This window comes from Pseudonaja textilis, chromosome Z, assembly GCF_049901715.1.
Source record: "Pseudonaja textilis isolate UNSWEBS1 chromosome Z, rPseTex1.2, whole genome shotgun sequence".
NCBI lineage: Eukaryota > Metazoa > Chordata > Lepidosauria > Squamata > Elapidae > Pseudonaja > Pseudonaja textilis.
Genome location: NC_142008.1, coordinates 6,439,550 through 6,462,760, shown reverse-complemented (window position 1 = coordinate 6,462,760; position 23,211 = coordinate 6,439,550). Strand labels below are relative to the sequence as shown.

The following is a 23,211-nucleotide window of genomic DNA, read 5'->3' as shown; positions in this document are numbered from 1 at the left end:
ATCAGTATGGAATTTTTCTAAAATATTGAATGAGGGAAATTTTACATTGCTTAAGAGCACATTGTTAACAACTTCTTGAAAGGCAGGAAAATTTCAGACAGAGTTAAAGCTTGCTTAATTTTGTTGAACCAGATGCTTGGCTTTTAGATTAAAACTATACAGACTAAAAATGTGCACTGATGGAAGAAAACAATCTGGAAAAAACACCCATCTGCCCTGTTTGACCATGCTTTAAATAAAAGCAGAATTCAAATTGAGGTGTGCAGATGTACACAATTTGCTGGTGAGAACATTTTATTTCACAATGTAATCTTTTTCATAGGATAATTCTTCAAGCTCATTTGCACTTGCCCAACTCCAACATTCCTTTCTCAGGGTATGATGACCTGAAGCGAACACAACATTCAACCTGTCAGCTAGTTTCTGCTCCTTTTCTCATGACACCAATCATTTGCCATTTTTTCTCCAGCAAGCACCGCTTTCTTGGTCATTCAGTAGTAACTCAGCAAATATGTACATAATTTTTTTCCCCTACTGTTAACTACTTTTGCCATTTTCATACCCATTCTAGGCATATCTTCAATGCAGATCTCTTTAATGACCAGTGCTGTGACCTAGAGGTAAAGCTTTTGCCTCACAGTCAGGAGGCTGTGAATTTGATCCTAGGTAGAGGCTGATATTTGGAACAGACTCTCCTGCTTGAGCAGGGGGTTGGACTAGAAGACCTCCAAGGTCCCTTCCAACTCTGTTATTCTATTCTAATGTCTCCTTTAAAAAACGCAGTACCTTGCTATTGGTACAAACAACACCTGAAATTTTTTAAGCTGATATCTTTCAAATTTATCCTCTATTATATGGCTGGATTCTTTCAAGCATTACATAAACAATCTGGCAAGTGCTAAAAATTTAATGTTCTACATTATGCTGCAGTATTTCTCAACCTTGATAATTTTCATAAGTGCGGACTTCAGTTCCCAGAGTTCTTCGGGAGGCTGGCAAGGGAATTTTAGTAGTTGAAATGCACATGAAGTCCACCAAGATTGAGAAATTGGTACAATTAAGCAGAAACTAATCCCAGCAACGTATTCAAACATGATTGTGTTTTCAGCACATGAATGATTCGTTGAATGAAGGTTGAAAATATGTTTTTTACTAACAAGAGCCTACATTTTTACTCTCCCTGGCGTGTACTCAAGATACAATGTACACCCGCGTTCAGGAAGAAAGGTAAAACTGCCATTATCCAAAGAAACACGAGGAAGCAGGGTTGGTTATGAAGGGGTTGCAACTGAATTAAACTTCCTGGTTTGCTAAATCTGTCTGACAGCTGCGTTCTGCCTATTTTGCATCCCACCTGCTCCAGCTTCAGCTGCTAACTGCACATGTGGGTGTTTTTGTTTTTTTTTAATAAAATGATGGAACCGAGCCGAGTATGCAACTTGCTGAGCAGAAAAACCTGATGCGATGGCTGCTGAGGGAAGAAAAACAGTTGTGTCCTTCTACATGTAGACCCCTGCAAGTCTGGATCAAGGGGAATCCCCTCTCCATCCTCAGCATCTTGAGACCTGGAGACCACAATTCTCCATGCTGGGCTGCACGTGGAACCATCGCTAGATGGCGATAGAGCAGTTTGGAAATCAACCTCTGGCGAGACAAAAATATGCACAAACACGTGGAGGAAGAAAATAGAGAAAAGTGAATTACTTAGAGAGACTGGGTATAAAGGAAGAGGCATACGTGTAGCCACATTCTTACTTCTGTTTATTTCCTTTTGTCCAATGTTTGTCAACCTTGACAGCTTGAAGATATATGGGCAAACTCCCAGAGTTCCCCAGCAGCAGGCTGGCTGAGGGTTTCTGGGAATCTAAGTCCACATATCTTAACATTGCTACAGTTGAGAAACATTGGTCTAAAGGTAGACAAGTATGTTATCCAGCACAGAACATTACAAATCACATTGATTCAACTGTATCTACAGGAAGATCAAAATCTGCAAGTTGGTGCTGTGTTGAGATACAAGACCTGGCCCTTTTGTACATTGGTCTTGCAAATTTTGATCCTGCTTTTCAGAGCTGATTTGATCTGTTCCTGGAGCTTTGATCTAATTGGCTGGAATTTCTATAGCTCTATAGATCTTGTGAGCTTTTTGATTTTGTAGGGGCATGAACCCTTAATTCCATTTCAGGGTCTCATAGGTTATGGTCAAGATGGCCACAATGGTGCAATCAAAGCTCTTCCCAATATTTACATGCATTTTAAAAATCTGAATGTGCAGAACTTTGAGTGTACTGTTTTGACTGACATCTTGATTTTTTTGACCGTATCTTGTAGGCACCCCTGCTTACCCACAATTATTTCTCCACTGCCCTCAAAGATATGCAGCAACCTGTTCATGTGGCTTGCCTCTTTCTGTGTGCATTGATTGGAATATATTCCCAACCTCTGAAATCCCTGTGTCATAACAGGAAGTAGGATCTACTATTAGAGAAAACCCCTAGTTGCTCACAGAAACTTGCAAATGGCCCTTATATATTTTACCAAAAGAAAGTACCGTTATTATATCCACCTGGCCCACCAGGGACAGGAAGGCAAGGTATGTTACAGGTCCCATCAATTAGGGATGTACCTCTGGTGGGACTGCAAAAAAAGAACCACCTCAGTGATGACCCCCTATGGAAGATCATTCTACCTGAGGAAGTTGGCTCCCACATGTGTGTTTGCTTATTTATCTTACCACCAGGTAACTGGGCAGCTTACAATATTAAAAAGATAAAACTATACAATTTTACCATACAATTTATTAAAAATATAATACTAAATGTTCCTTTTCCATAAGGCTCTAAATTGTGTTTGGTCAGTGGTACTAGAGATCATGTATGGAGATGAAGCCAAATAAGTTGATTTAATTGTGTGGCTGCTGCCATGGGTGGGCTGCAATTTTTAACAGGCTTTTATATTGTGATTTTTAATGTTGAGAGCTGTTTATGAGTTGCATGGCCATATAAATTTGTTTAATTAATTAGATTAGATATTGTAATATCTTTAGGGTAGATGTAGAAGATGACCAGGCTGTGCCCAAGGGCAGGGTCAAATTTATCATCATTCTGGAGTCTCTGCCCTTGAATGAGACCTAAGTCCAGCCACCCTTGAAGTTTGTTGACTCTTATCTGGCGCCAATTTGCCTTGACTGTACATCAGATTCTTGTGTATAGTTGCATGGAATAAACTCAGAGCTTTTGAACTCTATCTTGGTTCCTAGTTTCTTGCGCCTGACAATAGATCCATGAATGACATTGGTTGGTCTCTGCACCTCTGTACATAGATAACTCATTCTCCATTATTTTGCCCACATAGTTCCAGTCTCTGGACATTTAGCCGCTATCCAGACAAAAGAATCTGAAGCCTTTAAAAAGAACTGATTCTTTAAAAAAAAAACTGAAAAAGAAGCAACCTGAGAAGTTACAAGCAGTTCAGCCTTTCTTTGCCTCTGTAAAGTCAACAGTAGACTCGCCAATCTCTGCTTTCCCGACGTCGTCACTGTAGTACAATCCAAGTGACATTTTGAAGCAGGCTTACTTCACAGGAAATGGAGAACAATTTACAGTGCAGTGATTTTGAACAAATGTTTCTTTCTCCACCCCCACCCCCCTCTTCTGACATTTTGCTCAGAATGCTGTTTGCTTAAAGGCCGGCCAAGAGAACGTGTATGTTTTCGATGTGCTGTTAAAAAGGGCACAGAATGCATGATGGGGTTTGTTCAGGGAACTGAACCTCAAGAGCATTTGAGGGCTGTGTCTATAACCTCTTTTCTTTCACCTGGGATTGCGACCTCTGAAGATGCATTCCCGATTGCAAGCTTCAGTAGAAGCATTCCTACTTTCCAAAAAGATCATCTCTGAGCTGACTTATCAGTAAACGAAGCAAAATTGTTGGGGAGCACAGTACATGTGAATCCTTAACTTACAACCATTAATTTAGTGACTGTTCAAAGTTACAGTGGCACTGGAAAAAGTGACTTACAACTGGTCTTCACACTAACATCCATTGCAGTACCTCGACATTCACACGATCAAAATTGCCCCAGAGTTACGTTTGGCATTTTTTGCAACCTTCCCAGTCAGCTTCCAACAAGCAAAGTCAAGGGGGAAACCTTAACCCCAGGATTCAGTTAATGACACCAATGATACAGAACAACTGTTGTAAAGTTGTCACATATGGTGAAAGTCATGTTTTACGAGCATCTTGCTAAGCAATAGAAATTCTGACCCCGATTGGGGTCATAAATAGTCCTTCCATGTAATGGGCTCCCTGTCTTTCAGCTGCCTTTTTCCCATCCAAATCTGCAAACTGAAAGCAATGCTATTTTTGCTTCTTCCCTCAAGGAATTTTTTAGAACCAATTACCTGGTCCCTAATTGCATACAACTACCAAAAGTCCTAGATTACAGAGTATTTTAAGCTTATGCCAACTGGTCAGTTTTAACATCACAGAAGCTTTACTACTGGCTTCATTCTAATAAAATTTCATAAAAAGAAAATCAATTCGCTTTTATTCCGGGGGCAGCATAGTTTTTGGAGTTTGCTTTTCCAAGGAAAAGCACAGCCTTCATCCTGAAAAAGGCAGATTTTTCAAACGGGAACATTTCCACGGTATTTTAAAACTGTTTTTGTTACCTTGGCCATTTTAATGTTTTGTGGACTTCAATTCCCAGAATTCCACAGCCACATCAGCAACTTTTTAAAATGAGCGAACTACAACCACCCAGAAAGTTTCAGCGAACCTATAACTGGGAAACTCTGGAAATTGAAATTTACACATCTTAAACTTGTCAAGGTGGAGAAATACTAGTTAGAGCTGAATATACGGCGTAACAAAAAACACCACTATTCATAGCTTTGTTTAGGAAACAGGCTCTCAGGCGGCGCCTCCATTTCCCCGCGAATACCAGCAGCCCCGCCCACCGTTCGCATTGTGAACATTTTGACAATGAGTCCTGCATGGAAGCATGCACGAGCGGAATAACAACGCCCTTCTGTCCTCGCGCAACTCCGCCCTCCCGCCTCTTAACCAATCACAACGCAGCGTCCTTTCCGACCCCTCCTTCTCGCACCTCTGCGGCCAATAGCTGAAGCATCGACGAAAAAAAAAATCAATAGTGAGGGGGTGGAGAGCGTGCACTCCACAAGCGCGAGGAGGAGGAGAAGGAGGCGCCGTCACCCCAGGCGTTGGGCGGAGCAATCTGCCGAGAGCAATGACGCCGCGAAATTTTCAGGGCCAGCGAGCGCCTCCGGTCGGCCAATGGGCGGAGCCGGCGCCCTCTTCTCCCCGCCCCCTTCCGGGGGCGTCCCCACGCTGAGGGGATCCCGGCCAGGCGAACGGGGCGTGGAAGCGCAAGTGCGCGCGCGCGGGGGCGGGGTCGAGGAGGATGGCGGTTGTCGTCACATGAACTAAAAAGCCACCGCCGCCGCTGTCGCGTCCCTCAGACATTGCTCACGGGAGTCCCGCGTAGGTCATCGCCGCTCGACAAGCATATCCTCAACGCCCGCTCTTCTTCTCTGCCTGATTGGCCGTTGCCGCCGCCACCGCTGCTGCCACCACAGCCCTTGATGCAGTTGGGTGTTCGGCGTGGAAAAGATGCCACCGTCCAAGTCCCGTAAGATCGCCATCCTGGGCTACCGGAGCGTTGGTGAGTCCCGCCCTGAGGTGGCCGGGGTGATCGGCGGGCTCTGTCCTCGCTTCACCCGCCGGCGGAGGGGCAGGGGGCGGGCGAGGCCTTCCCATCCGAGCCCGGCGCTGGCAGGTGCGCAGAGGAGCGCGCCGAGGAACCGGCCGGGCCTCTCCCGCACTGCCGGCCGGTGCGCGTGGCGGATGCCGGGGCTGCCCTGGCGGAGCCGGCGACGACCACCCCGGCCTCCGCGGCCGCCCGAGCGAGGTTTGCATTTCCCGCCTCGGCAGAGCCAATTCAAAGGGCCTTCCTGGGCGGGAGGCGATCCTGGAGCCAGCAGAGATGCTCGTCCCGCTTTCCCGGAAGGCGCCGCCCGGGGTCTCTCGGTTCCTGGCGCCCTGATCTCGCCTCCTGGGTAGCGGTGGCGTTGGGAGAAGGGGGTCAGGTCGGCGGAGACGCCTCTTCTCGCCCACGGCCCCGGGTGGAGGCTGCGAAGGGCTGGTCCGCTCTCCGCGACTTTCGCCGCCTCACGGAACCCAGCTGCCTTTGACAGCCGCCATAAAACTTTCGGCTGACTTGGGTGGGAGTCACTGGCCCTTTCGGTGGGGCTTGTGCAAACGGCGGGGAAAAGGTTAACGCGGGGTTACGCAACCTTTTGTTTTGCTTCCTCAATTTACCACACAGGCTTTTTGTTTTGTTTTGTTTCGTGTATGTTTGTCGGTGTCAAGGTGGTTTGGGTTTTTTGTCCCCCCTTTTTTTTTCCTTTCAGTAATAAAAATTAAGGTGATGCTGTGAGCCGGATGAGGATTAAAATATTACCTTGAGTTTCACACAGGAAAATAAATGTGACTTTTAGGTTATGATGTTCATTCAGCCAGGCTTATTAGAATTAAGTTCAGCAGGTGTGCTTGGAGTAAAAGTTTTCTTTTGTTTTCATAGTAATTATAAATGCACGATGTGTTAACAGGGTTGGCCATGCCACAAAAATGAAAGTGATGCTTTAGGAAAGCTATTTCTACTTTTCCAGCACCAATCCCATGAGGAAGACCACTTGTGCATTCTGCTTCTTGGACTAAATGTGGACATTTCTCTCTCCCTCTTTTGTCTTTCCCCTTCATCTTTTTCTTCTCCCCCCCCCCTTTTTTTTTCTTTCTCTCTTCCCCTCTTTTCTCTCTCCTCCTTTTCTCTCTCCCCCCCTCTTCTCTCTTTCTCTTTTCCCCTCTTTAGTCTCCCCCTCTTCTCTCTCTCCCTACCCCCACTTCTCTCTGTCTCCTGTACCTTCTCCTATCTTTATATCCTTGGAAGCCTTATGGAATATTCTTGGAAGGGACAAAGAAGTGAAAAATCAAGATGGAGAGGATGGCCACATGTTCTAAAAACCACTCTTTACTGTGCAGGTTGCCTGTTTTTATGTGTCTTAGTGACCTTCTCTCTTGTTCCACCACACATATTTCTTAAGTACTCCATTCCCACCATCTTCAATTTCTTTATACGTCACTCCAGACAGTCCCACAGCCCTCTTCCCTATGAGTGGCAGAATTATGCTATTCTAGATAGTCATCTTTTCTTCATGCTACACATCACCTTCTACCTACTTTTCCTTCTATCCCCATTTCCCTGGCTTACATTTTCTCCCATTCTGTTGCAAATATTTTAGGAGTATTTTGTATCCTTGTCCATAATGGTATAAGGACCAAAGTAGGACTAGAAGACCTTTAAGGACCCTTCCAGCTCTGTGATTCTCTTTCTCTCTTCCCCCCCCCCCACCCACACCAATTTCATTTCCATTGTCACCTGCTTGCTAAGAGTTCTGAAGTTGAATGAGGCTGTATTGTCCCTTGAATTACACAGATAAACAATACTGTGAGTAAAGCTGCACAATTGTATACAACTGGAGAGATCAAGAGATATAATTCAAGAAGACTAGGTATTCCCAAATTTGCTTTCAGAATGCTAATTTTCAGATCAAGAAGTAATGAGGTACATTTTGTATTCCCAATTTTTTGTGATCTTTGTAATTCTCTAGGATTCTCAGTGTTGAAAACTGTCCAGAATGGCCTCCTGCTTAAAATTAGGTTCCCCCTAATTCTGGCCCCATTCTGGAAAAAAAAAGTGAAGACTGAGCTCTTTTGGAGGACATTGGGAGGGGGAGTATGTGTGTGAGATGTCAAATGGGTGGTTATATGTGTTTTATGTTTTCATTTTTGGGGTTCTTTCTATTATCTTGCTATCATGTTTTATAAATAGCTGAGAGTCGAATTAGATTGCAAAGGCTAAAGAAAATTTTAATCAATAAACAATAAACTATTACATGCGGAGGTCCTTGAATTACAGGATTGTTATGGTTTGATGTCTGTGTTTTGACTTTTCTCCAGGAACCTCAAGGCAACATAATTAGTTCTTCACATCACCTTCAACCTCAATGTTATTCCTGCAATAATCTCAAGCAATAGAATTAGGCTGGAAGAGAATCACTAGTATAAATTACCCAATGAATTTCCTTTCTGACTGAACAGGAATTTGAACTTGACCATGCCTCTAATCTTCTACCAGGACTCATCTCTAGTTAATTTTTTTACAATAAATTTTATTGAACAAACATTAAAAATAATTGAACACAATGCGACTTTTTTGGCCATACAAGCTATAGTATAGAGATACACATAACAGTTAATTTCCTTTTTTCCTTACGTTATTAGTATGGTGCTAGTTCCATATTATTTCTGTTTACATTTATCTACATTTCTGTACAATTATATACATATTTACAACCATTTTTTACACTCATGTATTCGTATCATCTCATATTTGTCCGTTATATTCCATTCTCTAGTTAATTTTCTTCACCACCTGATTGAGGCTTACTTGGGCGACGCCAGGAAAAGTAATAAAGTAGAAGCAGACCAGTTACTTTGTGCGTTAAAGAAAACTATCTGGATATTTCTAGAAAGTCAGCAGAAAGCAAGCTCAATTTGATAGAAAAGTTACATTTATTCTGCAGTCCATACAATCTCCTAATTGCTACTGATAAACCAAATGTAGAATCAGAAGGAAAATTAAGAACAGTAGATTAGAACAAAGCCCTCTCAGATTATTTGGCAATAAAGTGAGATTTGCTGAACATGGAATGTCAGTGTTTTTTAACAGCTGAAAGCAGACTGAAGCTTTCTTAGGAATTATGAAACTTTACAATTTGTATTGTTTCTCATTATTTCCACTAACTGGCATAACAAGTAAATATAGATTAACATGTGTTCTATGCATGCTGTTGCATTTAAACATACAGTTGATGGAACATACTGAGTAATACTAATTTTTCTTGCATTGAAGAAATGTGATCACCTGGTTGCTATTGGTGATTTCAAAGCTTTTCCTGGAAATTGCATTTGTGAATGATTTTAAAGGAAGAGTTCCTTCTTGGAATCCTGTGAGTGTGTTGATGATATTCAGGACCAAACTAATGATCAGCTAGAGTAGATTTCAGTCTTATTCAGATAAATGCGTTAATTTTAAAAAAATATTGGTTAAGGTGCACGGAATATAAGTTATTTTAGGACTGGAAAACACTGTAGGTTAAAAGACCTACTATTACAGATATTTTGCAGGCATAGACTTATAAAACAAAGTGTAAGTGACAATTACATGCCATTTTTTAATGTATTGTATAGCATATTGTTAGAGAGTTACATTTGGCTGTAATCTCTTCTGATGCTTATGCCTGATTCAGTATTTGGTTTGCCTACAAGTGACATAACTGGATGTTTCTTGAAATTCTCATAACATAAATCATACAATTTTCCAGATTTACTAAACACTGTAAAATGCCCCTTTATGTAACCTACCTGCTTCCTTCTCCCAAGAGAGAATATTTGTATTCTACCGTAGATGATTTCAGGCTACTTGAAAGGTGTATTGTCTGCCCCTACCCCCTTTAAGGGCTTTAAAGAACTTTAAACATGGAGTCACTGGCATTCTTTACATATTTGTTCTATTGTAAACAGAGTGATGTTAAAGAACAAGGTGAATCAGAGAATTGATTCAGAGTCCAGCCAGGTACATGGGCTTGGGCCGCAACATCTACAATATGTACTATGGGAAGATTGCATAATAATGAGTTGTCCGAAATCAAGCAATTTCCATGTAAACTAAAGAGAAAGTATCAAAGGTAAAGTGATTAGCAGTGCCACAGTAAGCTTTCGTGTGTGTTTACTATATAACAGGTAATCCAGTTAGAATAATTTATATTGCATTCCTATAGTGAGCTGAACATTGGCATTAGTAACCTAAACATTTTCAAAGGCATCTTTCTGGCATTTCTCTTTCATTTGTATGAATTTTGTCTTGTAGCATGTATATTTTTGAATAGGAGGTTGGATCCCAAGAATTGAGAGAAGTATGCAAGAATTACCTGTAAAAGTCAAGCTGTATTTCTCTTTATTTGCTGTAAGCAGACAAGTAACTTCAACATATTCATACCCTGCCAAAAAGTATAGATTTCCTGTTTGAGGTTGATTCAATTGTTTTATTAATATCTACAAAATAATTAAGTCCTACTGTATATAGTTCTCAAGCAGTATATATCAGGGATGTCAAACTCAATTTCATTGAGGACTGCATCAGGGTTGTGTTTGGCCTCGGGGTGGGCATGGCCAGGGTAGGTGTGGCCAGCTTGACATCAATCGTGTCAGGGGCGCCTGTGGTGGCCCAAGTGCTCTGCCAGTGAAAATGGGCTCCCGAGCCAGCTCCATTTTTGGCTGGGATGGCCTCCTGTAACCCTCTGCCAGTGAAAACGGAACTCAGGAAGGTTGTGTGCGGCCCTCCTGAGCTCCATTTTTGCTGGCAGAGGCATTGCAGGTTGGTCTTTCACTGTTTCCAGGGCGGCCTTGCAGGCCAGATCAGGACTGTGGGCCTTGAGTTTGACACCCCTGGTATACAAGGCACTTGAGTTATTATAAAAGAGTCATTATTCTAGTCTTACTTTTCTTAGCAAACTCTAATGGGAATATGGAGAACCAGTAGTTAAGTAGTTTGAGACTCTGTTAAGTGCTTTTTAAATGACCAATCAGCATTTTCCAGCTCAGTCTACCTCAAAAGTTTCTCATGGGGATAAAATGAGGGGAAGTTCTCTATATGTTCTCTTTCAGTTCTACAGGAATGGTCAATAAAATGTAATACGGTACAGCAATAAGAATCAAAAGGATGCAGTCTTAGTGAAACAGATTGCCAATTCCTGTTGTGGTGTGACAATAACTGTCATGGGGAGGAGGGTCACATTTTCAATTGAAAATTATATATAATAAAGATATATCTAAGACCTTCTTTAGGCTTAATTGTTTTCTAGTTCTTTCTCCTCCTTTCCTCTCTTCCCATTTTTGCTCTCCAAGGACACAGAGATGTAACCTGAAATGGAAAAAAGAGAATAAAGCTACATGTGAAAGTTGGAGGAAAAAATATCAGCTGGCTTTAAATAAACACCAGAATTTGTGCTATCTATAATCCACAACTGAGTTCAACATTTCTGTTGCTAAGCAAGAGAGTTGTTAAGTGAGTTTTGCCCCATTTTACAACCTTTCTCGCTACAGTTGTTAAGTGAACCACAGCAGTTAAGTTAGTAAATGAATTTGGCTTCCCACTAACTTTGCTTGCTGGAAGGTCTCAAAAATTGACTACGTGACCCCGGGATACTGTAACCATAATAAATATAAGTCAGTTGCCAAGCATCCAAATTTTGATCATGTGACGATGGGGATTCTGCAACAATCGTCATAAGTCACTTTTTTCAGTGTCATTGTAACTTCAGTGATCACTAAACAAATGGTTGTAAGTTAAGGAATACCTATATTCAGGCATTATGGAGAGAAATTAATCTGGAGATGCAAAATAGTTTTCTCGTATGGGAAATCAATTAGAGAGTGCAAAGTGAGAAAGCTCTAATACTGTAGTGAGAAAATAAAATATCTGATGAGCATTGAGTAGCTCTAAATTTGGAAGGATTTTTTTATTCATTGAAACATTGAAGACTCTCAAATACTAATTCTACATTGGTGTGTAATCAGAAAACGATCCATAGAATACTCTGAATGAAACTTATTCTTAATGATTAAAAATGTAGACAAATACAGTTAAGGATCTGGGTAGGAGAACTGTGTATAAATTTGATGCGTAGAGGGGAATTGAACAGAAATAGATTTGTTCCATAAAAGAAGAATTCATATCAAATCATCTTGGAGTACTCTATGCCAATTCTGACATTAATGTGTTTCATTTTGCTGCTCATTGTGTTTTAATTATTCTAGTACTGTGGACGATTCATTATTAGATGCATTTTTAGTGGGAAAAATTATGTTACATAGCTATATTTTGCAGAGTTGCCAAATCTTTAATAATAAAAGTGCAATAGTGGTTCGGCATAGCTTAAACATTATGTTGGGTATTTGAAAGGGTTTGCACTGGATTCCCATAGTGCTAGAGCCTAGATCATGCTAGCATGTTGGCTGTTCCTCAATAGTAGCCTAAAATGCCAACTTTAATTAAAAGCTTCATTTTATGCCTGCCTGCCTAGTGGCAAATCTTACTGCAGTGAACTTGTAAGTGGGAGCAGTAAGCACTAGAGGCAGTATTCTTAACTGTAATATTGAGCCAGAGAAAGGGTTGTCTAAGGACACTGTGCTAGAATTAACTCCTGAATTACCTGTATACATTGGCTTAGCTTTGATCTCACTTTCATAAGTATTTGATTACTTAAATAGCACCTTTAATACATTATGTGCCAACATTTAGATGTTTCAACTCTACTTTCTAGTTGTATTTATTTACAGATTGGCTTCTTTAAGTAGGCTGCATAACTTGTAATTGAACCTTGGATCAGTGTGCTGTGTACATTTCTGATATAAGTAGGAAGCTGTTTGATACAATCAAATCAGCATAATTCTACTATTCTAAAATTCCAACAGTTATATTTGAAAAATGTGCATGAGTGCTGTCTTTGAGGATGAATTGCACTCACTTATTTCAAATATTTTTGTAGGAAAAAATAAGAACACTGGTTTGAATTCTCAGGACTGCATGAAATCCTGCAAGCCAAAAGTCTAGCTGCCTTGCCTATTTTAGTTTATATTTTCCATAATACAAATTTGGAAGTCTGTTCTGCATGAGTGACGTTGAATACATTGCACTTTGTTTTAAGTTCCTCTATATTCTGTGTGAAATAGAAAGGTCATACTTTTGTGAAAATCAAGTTAGCATCACTCAGATTATAATTAGAGTGTACAGCAGAATGTGATGAAGTTTAATCTTAGTTTGATTTTGGTCTGACAAGCATATTGAATGGATTATTGAAATATTAAGTTTTGGTTGTGCAGTTTAACATTGTATAGGAAACTGTAGTATCCAAATAACATAAATTGGGATTCTCATTGTGTCTATTTGCTTGCAAAATGCTAGATTTATAGAGAGAATATTTTTCTATAAAGAAAAGGGACATCATATATTTATTTGAATGTTGAATTTGCATTTTTCACAGTCCTGATAGAACATGGCAAAATACTTTAAGAAATGGAAAGATTATTCTCCCCAAAAGCAATTTGTAATATGTGGTGCTGATTTGTTATCTATATTAAAATCATTCTTAAAAATGCCTAGAGGCAATGCTCTTTATCCTGGCCTTGGTACATTCAGTAAAAATAAGATTCAACAATTTAACATGGTATTTCTGTTCATATTTGATTCAGTATTATTTGCAGTTTGGTCTATTATGCCTATAATTCTGCTGACAACTTCATAAACATTAGTATTATTTGTTTATAAGATTTTATATTTCTTTAATTTTTGTCAGTTTAAAGCTGCATTCCTGCTTTTTATTTTGCCTGCAACAAGGACAATATGGGGCTGGGAGGGCAACTGTCCCAAAGTCACTGGGCCAGCTTTTCATGCCTAAAAGAGGATTAGAACTCATGGCCTCTCAGTTTCTAACCCAGGATTTCACCTGCTCTATCAATGCTCTTTCCTTGCTTTCATCAACTTTTTCCAGATTTAAAGCTCTCTTACAGGTGTACAGGTGTACTTCAACTTACAACCACAATTGGGAACGGAATCCTGATTGTTAAGCGAAGCAGTCTTTAAGCAAGCTGCCGACGTCACTGCTTTGCTCAGTGACTGCAATCCCAATACTCCCAGAGCTTGGATCTGTGGGATCTGAACTCCATTTTTTTCATCCTGCCAAAGGAATTCAACTCCCCGCAACAAACAATTCTTTCAACCAGCCCCTTGAGACGAGAGGGAATCCTTTTGGCAGGCAGCAACAGCAGCTTACAACCTTCCCTGCCTGTTTTTCTATTGAACTTTCTGGGGAAACAGTGGCAAGAAAGGTCATAAAATGAGACAAAATAAGTAATGAGAGGTTAAGGAATGTGACTATTTTGACTCTGGTGCCATCTGGATATAGTCTTCAACTCACAGAATTCTCAGCTAGCCATGTGTGTTAAAAGTGGGCTGAGATTCTTTGCAAATTTTAAAACAGTTATTAAGTTATGAATATTCAAGAATTATAGACTGAGTGATTATGTAAAACAATTTGTTTGGATAGTTTAGTGTATAATTTAGGTCCATAAATTTACTAAGTAAATTTAACAGCTTTTTCCAACTGGGTACTTTCAACATTTCATATTCTGTTTATAAATTCTGTAAGTTTTTGTCCTAATGTATTGGGAGGGTATCCAGTTGCGGAATGCTGACATATGTTATATATGTTATTATTTTGAAACAAAGCAAACATTTCAACTTTAGAAATTTCCCCTATGAATTTTTTGTAGTGTTGAAAGTGAGAAATATGATCCTGATGCCAAAATTATTTGTCTTCTCTATTCCATTCTTTGGTGTAAAATAGAAAAAAATGTTTGAGTAATAAGAGAAAAAATAGCCCTCTATGAATAGCTCAAGCAGAAAAAAAAAGATTGCTGCAACCTACCAAAATATGCAAGAATTGCACCATTCTGGGTTGTTTTAATGCCCTAATAGCACAAGGTTTAATGTTAATGCCATTGAATACTATGCACTGTTCTGGATTTATTTATTTAAAATCTCTTACATCCATCCACAGCTGAATTGATAGACTGAAATAATCACTATCACTGGCATGCATATCACCAATAACTTCAGTCACCCTGTCCACGTACAACTTTATACATTTTATTCCTAACCCTCTTCTCTCCCTGCCCATAAGGTATTACCAACTCCCATTCAGAGTTAAGCATCATATCATATATACTCTCTTGAGTAAATTTTATGTCCTGAACAATTGCAAGTAATCCTGGCTTAACTATGATAATTAGGAGTGGATACTCAATTCCTAAGTGGTGTAGTCATAAAGCATGACATTACATGACCACACCAACTTACAATGGCAATCCCAGTTACTGCTATTAGGGGAGTCCCATGCACTTGTAGCGTCTCATGATTGCATTTTTGCCTGTTATGACCTCTTCCCCCATTGATTTGACTTGGCAGAAGTCAGCAGTGAAAATCACAAATGGTGATTGATTGATTGATCGATTAAAAATTTACACTGTCCACATCACTACCTAATGACTGGCGGTTAATAAGTAAAACCTTTGTGATCACATGACTGGGGGATGCTGCAATGGCCATAACTACATAGATCTGTCATAGGTCCCCCTTGTTCAGCACCATTGTAACTTAGAATAGTCACTAGTCATTCAACATGAAACAATAGAATAACAGAGTTGGAAAAGACTTTGGAGGTCTTCTAATCCCACTCCCTGCTCAGGCAGAAAACTCCATCCCATTTCAGACAAACGGCTGTCTATTCTTAAAAACCTCCAGTGATGAAGCACCCACAACTTTGGAAGACAAGCCATTCCATTGGTTTATTAGTCTCCATCCATTACTTCTTGTCCTGCCCTCAGGGGTTTGGAGAATAGGTTGATCTCCTCTTCTTAGTGTTGTAGCAGCTCCTCAAATATCAGAAGACTATCATGTCACCCCTTGTCCTTCTTTTCATTAAACTAGACATATCCAATTCCTGCAACCATTCTTAGCCTCCAATCCCCTAATCATTTTTGTTGCTCTCCTTTGCACTCCTTCAGGGTCTCAACATCCTTTTAACATCCTAGCGATCAAAACTGGAAGCAGTTTTGGTTGTATAGTATATGGTTATATGTTTAATATAAATAATAATTACAGTAGCAGTACCCATGAAGTTTAATTCTTGAATGACATGAATAACACAAGAGGTTAAGAGGAAATGTTGAGAATCCCTTCAGATTTAATAGGAAAGGACATAACTATCTAAGCTGCACAAACTAAGAGTTAAACTATGGCTTCAATAGTCTGTCCCTTGCCCACCATTTTTTTCAAAATAATATATAAATGAATCATCCCTGATATCCCTAAATGAACATATAATATATTTCTGTCCACCTGCTACAATCCAAAAGGGTTTGCCTTATGAAAAGATCCCAGCAGTTTTGTGAGCATTGGATTTGGGCTGGATTCCAATATATCTTGAAGACATTCAGTAGATAGGAAAGACTAGAGGGCAAATTATTTACAAGACTTTGAATTAAAGTAATTTCTGAGACTGTTCCAGTTTTCACTCACAGATGGTAGCCTGATATGAAGATAAACTATGTCAATGATTTGGTACAAGCGAACATGTCCAACGTAAAGATCCAGCGTTCTCTTCTCCCACTCAAAATAGAAAGCAGGCAGGCAAAATAGTGCCAGTAATCTTATTTGATTATAACTTTATAAAATTATAATCTAGTGTCTTTCAGTCAGATATGAATTGTAACTGAGGGTACAACTTGCATGCCAATATTTTATGTGCAAGGAACTAGAAGCCTGAATGTCACATAACTGACATCTTCTGGGATGGTATTCTTTTTACATTACTATAATTTGATTTGTTTGGTTTTGAATAATACAACTTATATAATGTCAGGGGTTTTAAATTATTGCTTTTTCTCATCCAATTTTTCTAACAGCTGCATTCTTCTACAACTGTGATAGAAACATATTTCAGGCCCTACACCCAGTAGAGTTTTATGCATAAAATGTTGATCCTAACTTTAACATATGCATTGTTTGGAATCTGTATGTTATAACATATAACATGTATGTTGCTTCAATGTAAGTCCTAATGCTAATACGAACTTGAATGAAGAAAAATTGATCAATGTGATCAATGATCATGTGAAGGAGACGGAAATAGCTCTTGAAAAAAAGAGTTTTATATTTCATCAACCTAAACATTGGTCTAAACCAGTGTTTTTCAAAAATGGCAATATTAAGATTTGTGGACTTCAGCTCTCAAAATTTCCATACTGGCATCCTGCCTGGGAAATTCTGGGAGTTGAAATCTATATATTTTAACATTATTGTGTTTGAATAACACTGGTCTAAAAAAAAAACATTAAACAAGACATAAATTTATGCGAAACCATTCTTTGAATGAAGGTACAATATATTTTGTCTCTTTATGCATGTTTTAATGAAACTGATAGGTAGTGCCTACTTCTGTTCAGTCTCCCCTTTTCCTCCTTCCATTCTTTCAGATAAAACAGGAAGTTCCTTTACTAACAAAACAACTCTGTACAAGGTAAGAAAGAAATTAGTCAGTTTTTTTTTTAAGTAAGTGAAATATCTTCTTTGGTTTCTGTGAATTCTTTAAATTAGTGCTGAAAATTAAAATTTGAATATTTATCTAAAATGGTATTTTATGTATTCTAGAGTAGGCTTTTATGTATTCTAGAGTAGGCTTTTATGTATTCTAGAGTAGGCTTTTATGTATTCTAGAGTAGGCTTTTCAAACAATACTGAGTTGCAGTCTTCTAGAATTTGAATGTTCCCAGGCTTATGCTTGTATCTTGCTGTGGGAAAGGAGGGGTGATAGTGACGATGGCGATGATGATGATGACAGCTAACAAGATAACAAGGTTTTAAATGCCAGATTAAAAAGAAACTAAGGAATTCTTAGTGCTAAAAATTCTTCTTGTACCCAGCAAACTTTTAACTCAACTTTCCCTGTTTGGGGGTAATTGAAGAGTTGGTGAAGATTAAAGGCAATATCCTCTTTGCCTAAACATGAATGGGAAATATTTATATTTCCTAAAGAGATTGAGTAAATTAATCTATACTTTCTGATGGGTTGCGGGGGTTCTTATTTCTATTATACCATCATTACTTATATTTGACTGTATTTCTGGATATTTACACTACTATTCTAGTTATTATCTTAGTATCCATCATAGCGTGTGTAAAATATATATATATATATACGTTTGTGTCTGTGTAATGACTTTGGCCTATTCTTGTGGTGGAAGTACTTTCATGTTAGCCAGTCCATGATAGATGGCTGACCTGATTTTCTTCCCGCTCCCTTTAAATAGCAAAACTTTTGGTGTTTCATCTGTGCTGCTTGAACATGTGTGGTTTGAGGATGGAGGTTAGGCCTAACCTTGTAAATTTTGTAAGTTTGCCCCATGCCCAAGGTTGGAAAGGAGAAAATCTCCCAAGAGATTTCTGTTAGAATGTAGTATATTGATGAATTTATTTATGAGGGGCATATTGCCCAAATCTATTTACTATTTTAAAGAATCACAACATTACAAAGATGTTTCTTTCCATATGATTTGTTCAAAGACAAATTTTAAGTCACCCTCGATAAACTGTGCCCTAGCATGTTTTTAAGGTCAACTATTCTTGTGGATGAAAATGCATACAGTAGATGAATACACATTGATGAATCAGAAATTGGCTATAACTGGTGCCTCTTGGTTTTAGGTTGTTTTTAAAAGCATTCTGATCATCTGCATCAGCTACAGGAAGTTCTCACTTATTGATTGCAGTTGGTAGTGACATTTCCAATGCTAAACAATGCAGTCAGAAGATGAAATATCAGTATACTGATTACCAGCATTAGTTCCGACAGTGGTTATTAAGTGGTCGTTAAGTGCATCATCATATGACTACAACTTGCAAATTCCTGCCCTCTTGACTTTGCATGTGGCAAACCCCAGCTGTTATAAATGGTGGTCATGTGACTGCAACCCTAGTACATGCACATCAGTTGCCAAGTGCCTGAATCACAATCAGGTGTCTGTGAGGACACTGACACAACTTCAAGAACTAGTCATAAATCTTCTTTTTCAATGCTGTTGTTACGTCGAACAGTTGCTGGAAGAGCGGTTGATAAGCAAGGATTACCTGTATTACTATTTTGGTACTTCCAGGTGTGATGTTATCCTACTACCCCAAAATTTGGCTATGATTTTTGAAAATTCTGACATTCTAGTCTCATCACATCTGAATGGTACCAGGCTGGATCTATAGTACATTCAACATCTCTCAGAAAAGTGATTATGGCATAATACTTTAAAAATATCTGTATGCAGAGGAAACATGAGAGATCATGTTAATCTGAAAGTTCAGTCTTACTACACCATGGCCATGTAAGCCTCAACTAAAAATACCCAATACATATCATGGTTTAAAAATTATATTGCTTATAGACAAAAATATCAAGCGAAAATTCAGCAGGTATTTCATTAAGCTGGGCATTATAGGCAAAAAGATATAGTTGAATTTTAAAATAGTTTTCCACGTGTCTAAATTAAGGGTGGCATTCTGTTTCATACTGTGTTAACAGTGCTTCTGAATCTTAAAATCTGTTATTAACTTATGTGTCACCCAACAAAAAGGACATTAGTAAAAATATTGTTTTTCAGGGATTCAACTTCAAGAATAGGTTTAATATTTGTACAGTAAGTCTATGAATTAAAACTGTGTCTAATAATCGCAGACATAAGTAGAGAATGAAGTTATTGCTAGTTCTTCATCATAAAAAAATTTGATTTCTGGTTGATGATCAAAATAATAATGTTTTAAAATATATGTGTTGTCCACAATCATAAAATCCCAATGCAAATAAGTTAGTTATTATAATTATAGAAATAATTGTGGTGAATTGAAAGCTGTAGCATTTGACATGTAAAGTATTGTGATTTTATTTGGAGTAAGTATTAGGGTAGCTTTCCCTCTACTGTATTTCAGGAATATTTTGTTCCTTTAAGTAATCTGGGTATACTTTGTGTATTAAGAAGGATGTTTATTTATCCAGAAGTACCTCGAGTTCAGTTTATGGCATCTTCAAGTAGGACTCAATGCCAGTCTTCTAGGAAAGCTTAAAAAGTTGCTGCCAGTCAAAGTAGGAAAGGCTTCCCTGTTCTGAGGTTCTTCAGATTATTAGTGGCCATGTTTGCTGGGCATAAAGAGGGAACAAACAACAAGTTGGAGAAGGCTGTTATAGGTAGAACTAGATAAATTAGTCTATGGCTTGGTGAGATTCAGAATATCTGAATGGTGGATCATAAAACAACCATTCCTATGTACTTCAGCTAAACAAAATCAAGGCATGGAAAATATTTATGGACTGAAATTTCTATCATTTTTTCAGATCTCGGTCCATTTTTTTCAGGATGCTGAAAAACTATAATCTGTCTGAAAAAAAAGTTAATGTATTGTGTGCAGCACTTGTAATACTACCTTTACTTTCTTCATAGGCAAATCATCTTTGACCATTCAATTTGTGGAGGGCCAATTTGTTGATTCCTATGATCCTACCATAGAGAACAGTAAGTAATTCTGAACTCTGCAGAAATCAGAAGAATTGTCAACAATTTTACAGTTTCTGAATCTTGTTTTTTTTTTAATCTTTTGTCAAAAATATGCATTTAACTTTCCCCTAAACATTTGGCTATTTTAAGATTAAATGTTCAATAAAGACAAAATATATTCTATGGATATTATATACACATACACTATATTGTAGTAATGCTTATGTAGCCAACTCTGTGGCATTTAATCATTTTTCTCATTCCTTAAAAACAAAATAAAACAGCTACAAAAAACCCATTGCTGTCATTTGGCTGCAGCAATTTTTTTAGAACAGTCTTTCTACTTTCCAAGCAATGCGCCATTTTAATTCATCCTCTGCAGTCAGCTTTCTTAACTAACCTTAGTGGTCTTTTCATTGCAGAAGGCCCTTCCTGGGAGCCACCTCCATATACTCTTACAATTTAATCCATACATAAGATAAAGCCATGCTCAATTAATTATGGAATTCCTAGTATTGTAATATATTTAATATTGTTTTTGATTATTTTTCAGAATATAGTTCAAGTTAAGATTCAGTAGTTTTAACATTGTTTACATTAAATGTTAACCTGTCTTTGCCCAAATTGTACATCAATAATATTCTAGAATTTTATATTATTAAATATATCAGAGAAATCTCTGCAGTTTTGTTTATGTACTTCCAAGGTACCTTGTCTACAAATGAAGGCAAATATATGTTGCAAGATCCAATCTGGGTCAGTCACTGGGAGCAAAGGTTTACTCTTCTGAGCTTTGAGTCTCCTGCTGGAGCCCATCTTCAGAGAGTTTTTGGGGTTCCTGCAAGAATCCAAAAGCTCGGAAGAGTAAATCTCCAGTCCCTGTTATTGACCCAGATTGGATCTTGTACTTTGTCTCCCTTTCAAAAAGGTTATCTGAAGATTTTCTTATTAAGTGTCAATCAGTTCTAGCCGTCTATTCCCACACATCCACAAATACATCCACACTCATGCTGAGTGTGCCGGAAATTAGGCCCCATAGGCGAATCACAATACAGTTTATTTATTTCTCAGAAAAAAATGTTATGGTACTTAGGAATGTTCAAAGTCACATGCCAAATGAGAAAAGAAGTGTTTAGAAGCAAATGACAACCAAATAATTTATAGTTTAATTCATGTAATAAATTATCTGTGGGGCCTGACTTTTGGTATACCCCATATAGGCAGGTGCGCACCCAGACACACAAAACCATGCATACATACACTGTATGTGTGTGTACGGTATACACATAGACAATACTATGCCACATGGTTTTAGTTACCATTCCTGAAGGTTATTTAATCTTATTTCAAAAATATAGGTGTGAACACTATTTCTCATATTTAACACTCCATTATAGATGAGAAATGTTCTACAATGTGTTGGTCTGTATTAAATATTAATTGTAATAATTTTAGGAAACTAGGTCAACTTTTGCATTTTTCTATTTCTTTCCTCCCTTGTGTTTGGATTTGAAACATTTGCAAATATGATTGTTGTCTGTAAATCATAAATATATTTAGAAGTAACAAAGTGAAATCTCAATCCTCCATGAGGACTATAAAATAAGTCTGAAATTTACAAAGTTCTGCTGTTATCTAGTGCAGCAAATCTAGTTTGTCTGTATTCAAAATATATTCATTCATAAACCTTTGAGACTTCATTCTGTATGTATACTGTGAAATACACCAAATTCAATTTGGTAGCTTAAAATTCAATTTTGTAATCATGGCATTCTTCAAACGCTGAAAGATGAACTTGATTTGAAGTCTGTTGCAAAGTACAGTATTGATAAACTATCCTATGATGTGCTGATCTGTATACTGTATTATTGCCAGGAAGCTTGTGAAACCTTGGTGGAAAAATTCCCCAGTGCTCCTGTTTTGACTCAAATTCTGAGACATTGGTGGAAAAATTCCTCAATCTTCCTGTTTTGACTATAAATTTTGAGGCTTTGGAAAAAAAATTTTTTCCCAGGGCTTCTGTTTGGATTCAAGTTAGCCTTGCAGCTGGACCTTCCCTGCATAAAAGTCCTCAGAACAGTTGCCTTGGTATAGCGGCAGCTAATTCTTCAGCAATGAATGTTTAACAAAGTGTTTTGCATTTACCAACTCTGAAATTTTATCCACCCCACATTACTGCTGATAGAATAGCCACTGTTTATATTTGGAATTATTTGGATGGCATTAGAAAAATAAATAAGATAAATAAATAAATTATAGAGATCATTTCAACACTTTTTTTATAAAAAAGAATTTGATTTATGTTAACAAAATGCTGGCTTCATCAAACATTCACTGTCAGTCTTGTATTCAGATAGTGCATATCTTGACTTCTACCCACTGCAACAATTTCTGTTGCTTTCATGTGCTAAGCACTTTCACAAGATGATGGATATGCTAAGCTGCAGGTACTAAATTGGGGCAGGCAGCCTTAATGACAGCAGATACAGTTGTTCATGAATGGAATTTCAAATCTGGAAACCTGCTGCTACCAAACTTAATTAACTTTAAAGATTCTGATTGGTTAAGGAAATTAAATTCATGTGTAATCAAGTACAATCTATTTAAATGCAGATAAGTAAAATTGAAAAGCAAGAGGCATATGAGAAACAAGTATATTAGTTTTAAGATTATTTTAATTTAGCAAATGTTTAAAAAAGCATTTAATCAATTAAAATGTAATTACTTGAGTCAGCCCTTTGTTAAATAGTGTTTATAATTTTCTAGATGAGAAGAACCATAAAATCCTGAAGTCCAGCCTCTTCTTGCAAGGAGGAGTTACAACTTTTTTCAATGCAGCCTGCAATTTCTAAGCATAGCGTATGAGCAAATAGACTGTAAAGAGTAACTTTCTGCCTCTGTGAAAAAGCAAGA

At 38.1% G+C, this 23,211-nt stretch overlaps 1 protein-coding gene across 4 annotated transcripts in view; it reads left to right on the top strand.

Annotated features, from left to right (window-relative positions):
• The first annotated feature begins 5,072 nt into the window (after window positions 1-5,072).
• Window positions 5,073-23,211, top strand: part of RHEB (Ras homolog, mTORC1 binding) — a 29,697-nt gene continuing 11,558 nt past the window's right edge. For 3 of the 4 annotated variants that reach the window (XR_015740183.1, XR_015740182.1, XM_026719892.2), the window contains exons 1-2: window positions 5,187-5,686; window positions 20,245-20,316. Coding sequence is in view for 2 of the 4 variants with exons in the window: in XM_026719892.2 (XP_026575677.1) it covers window positions 5,635-5,686; window positions 20,245-20,316 (124 nt within the window). In the remaining 2 variants the exon portion in view is untranslated. Of the gene's footprint in view, window positions 5,687-20,244; window positions 20,317-23,211 lie in introns of all 4 variants that reach the window. The other variant, XM_026719893.2, reaches the window with a different exon arrangement.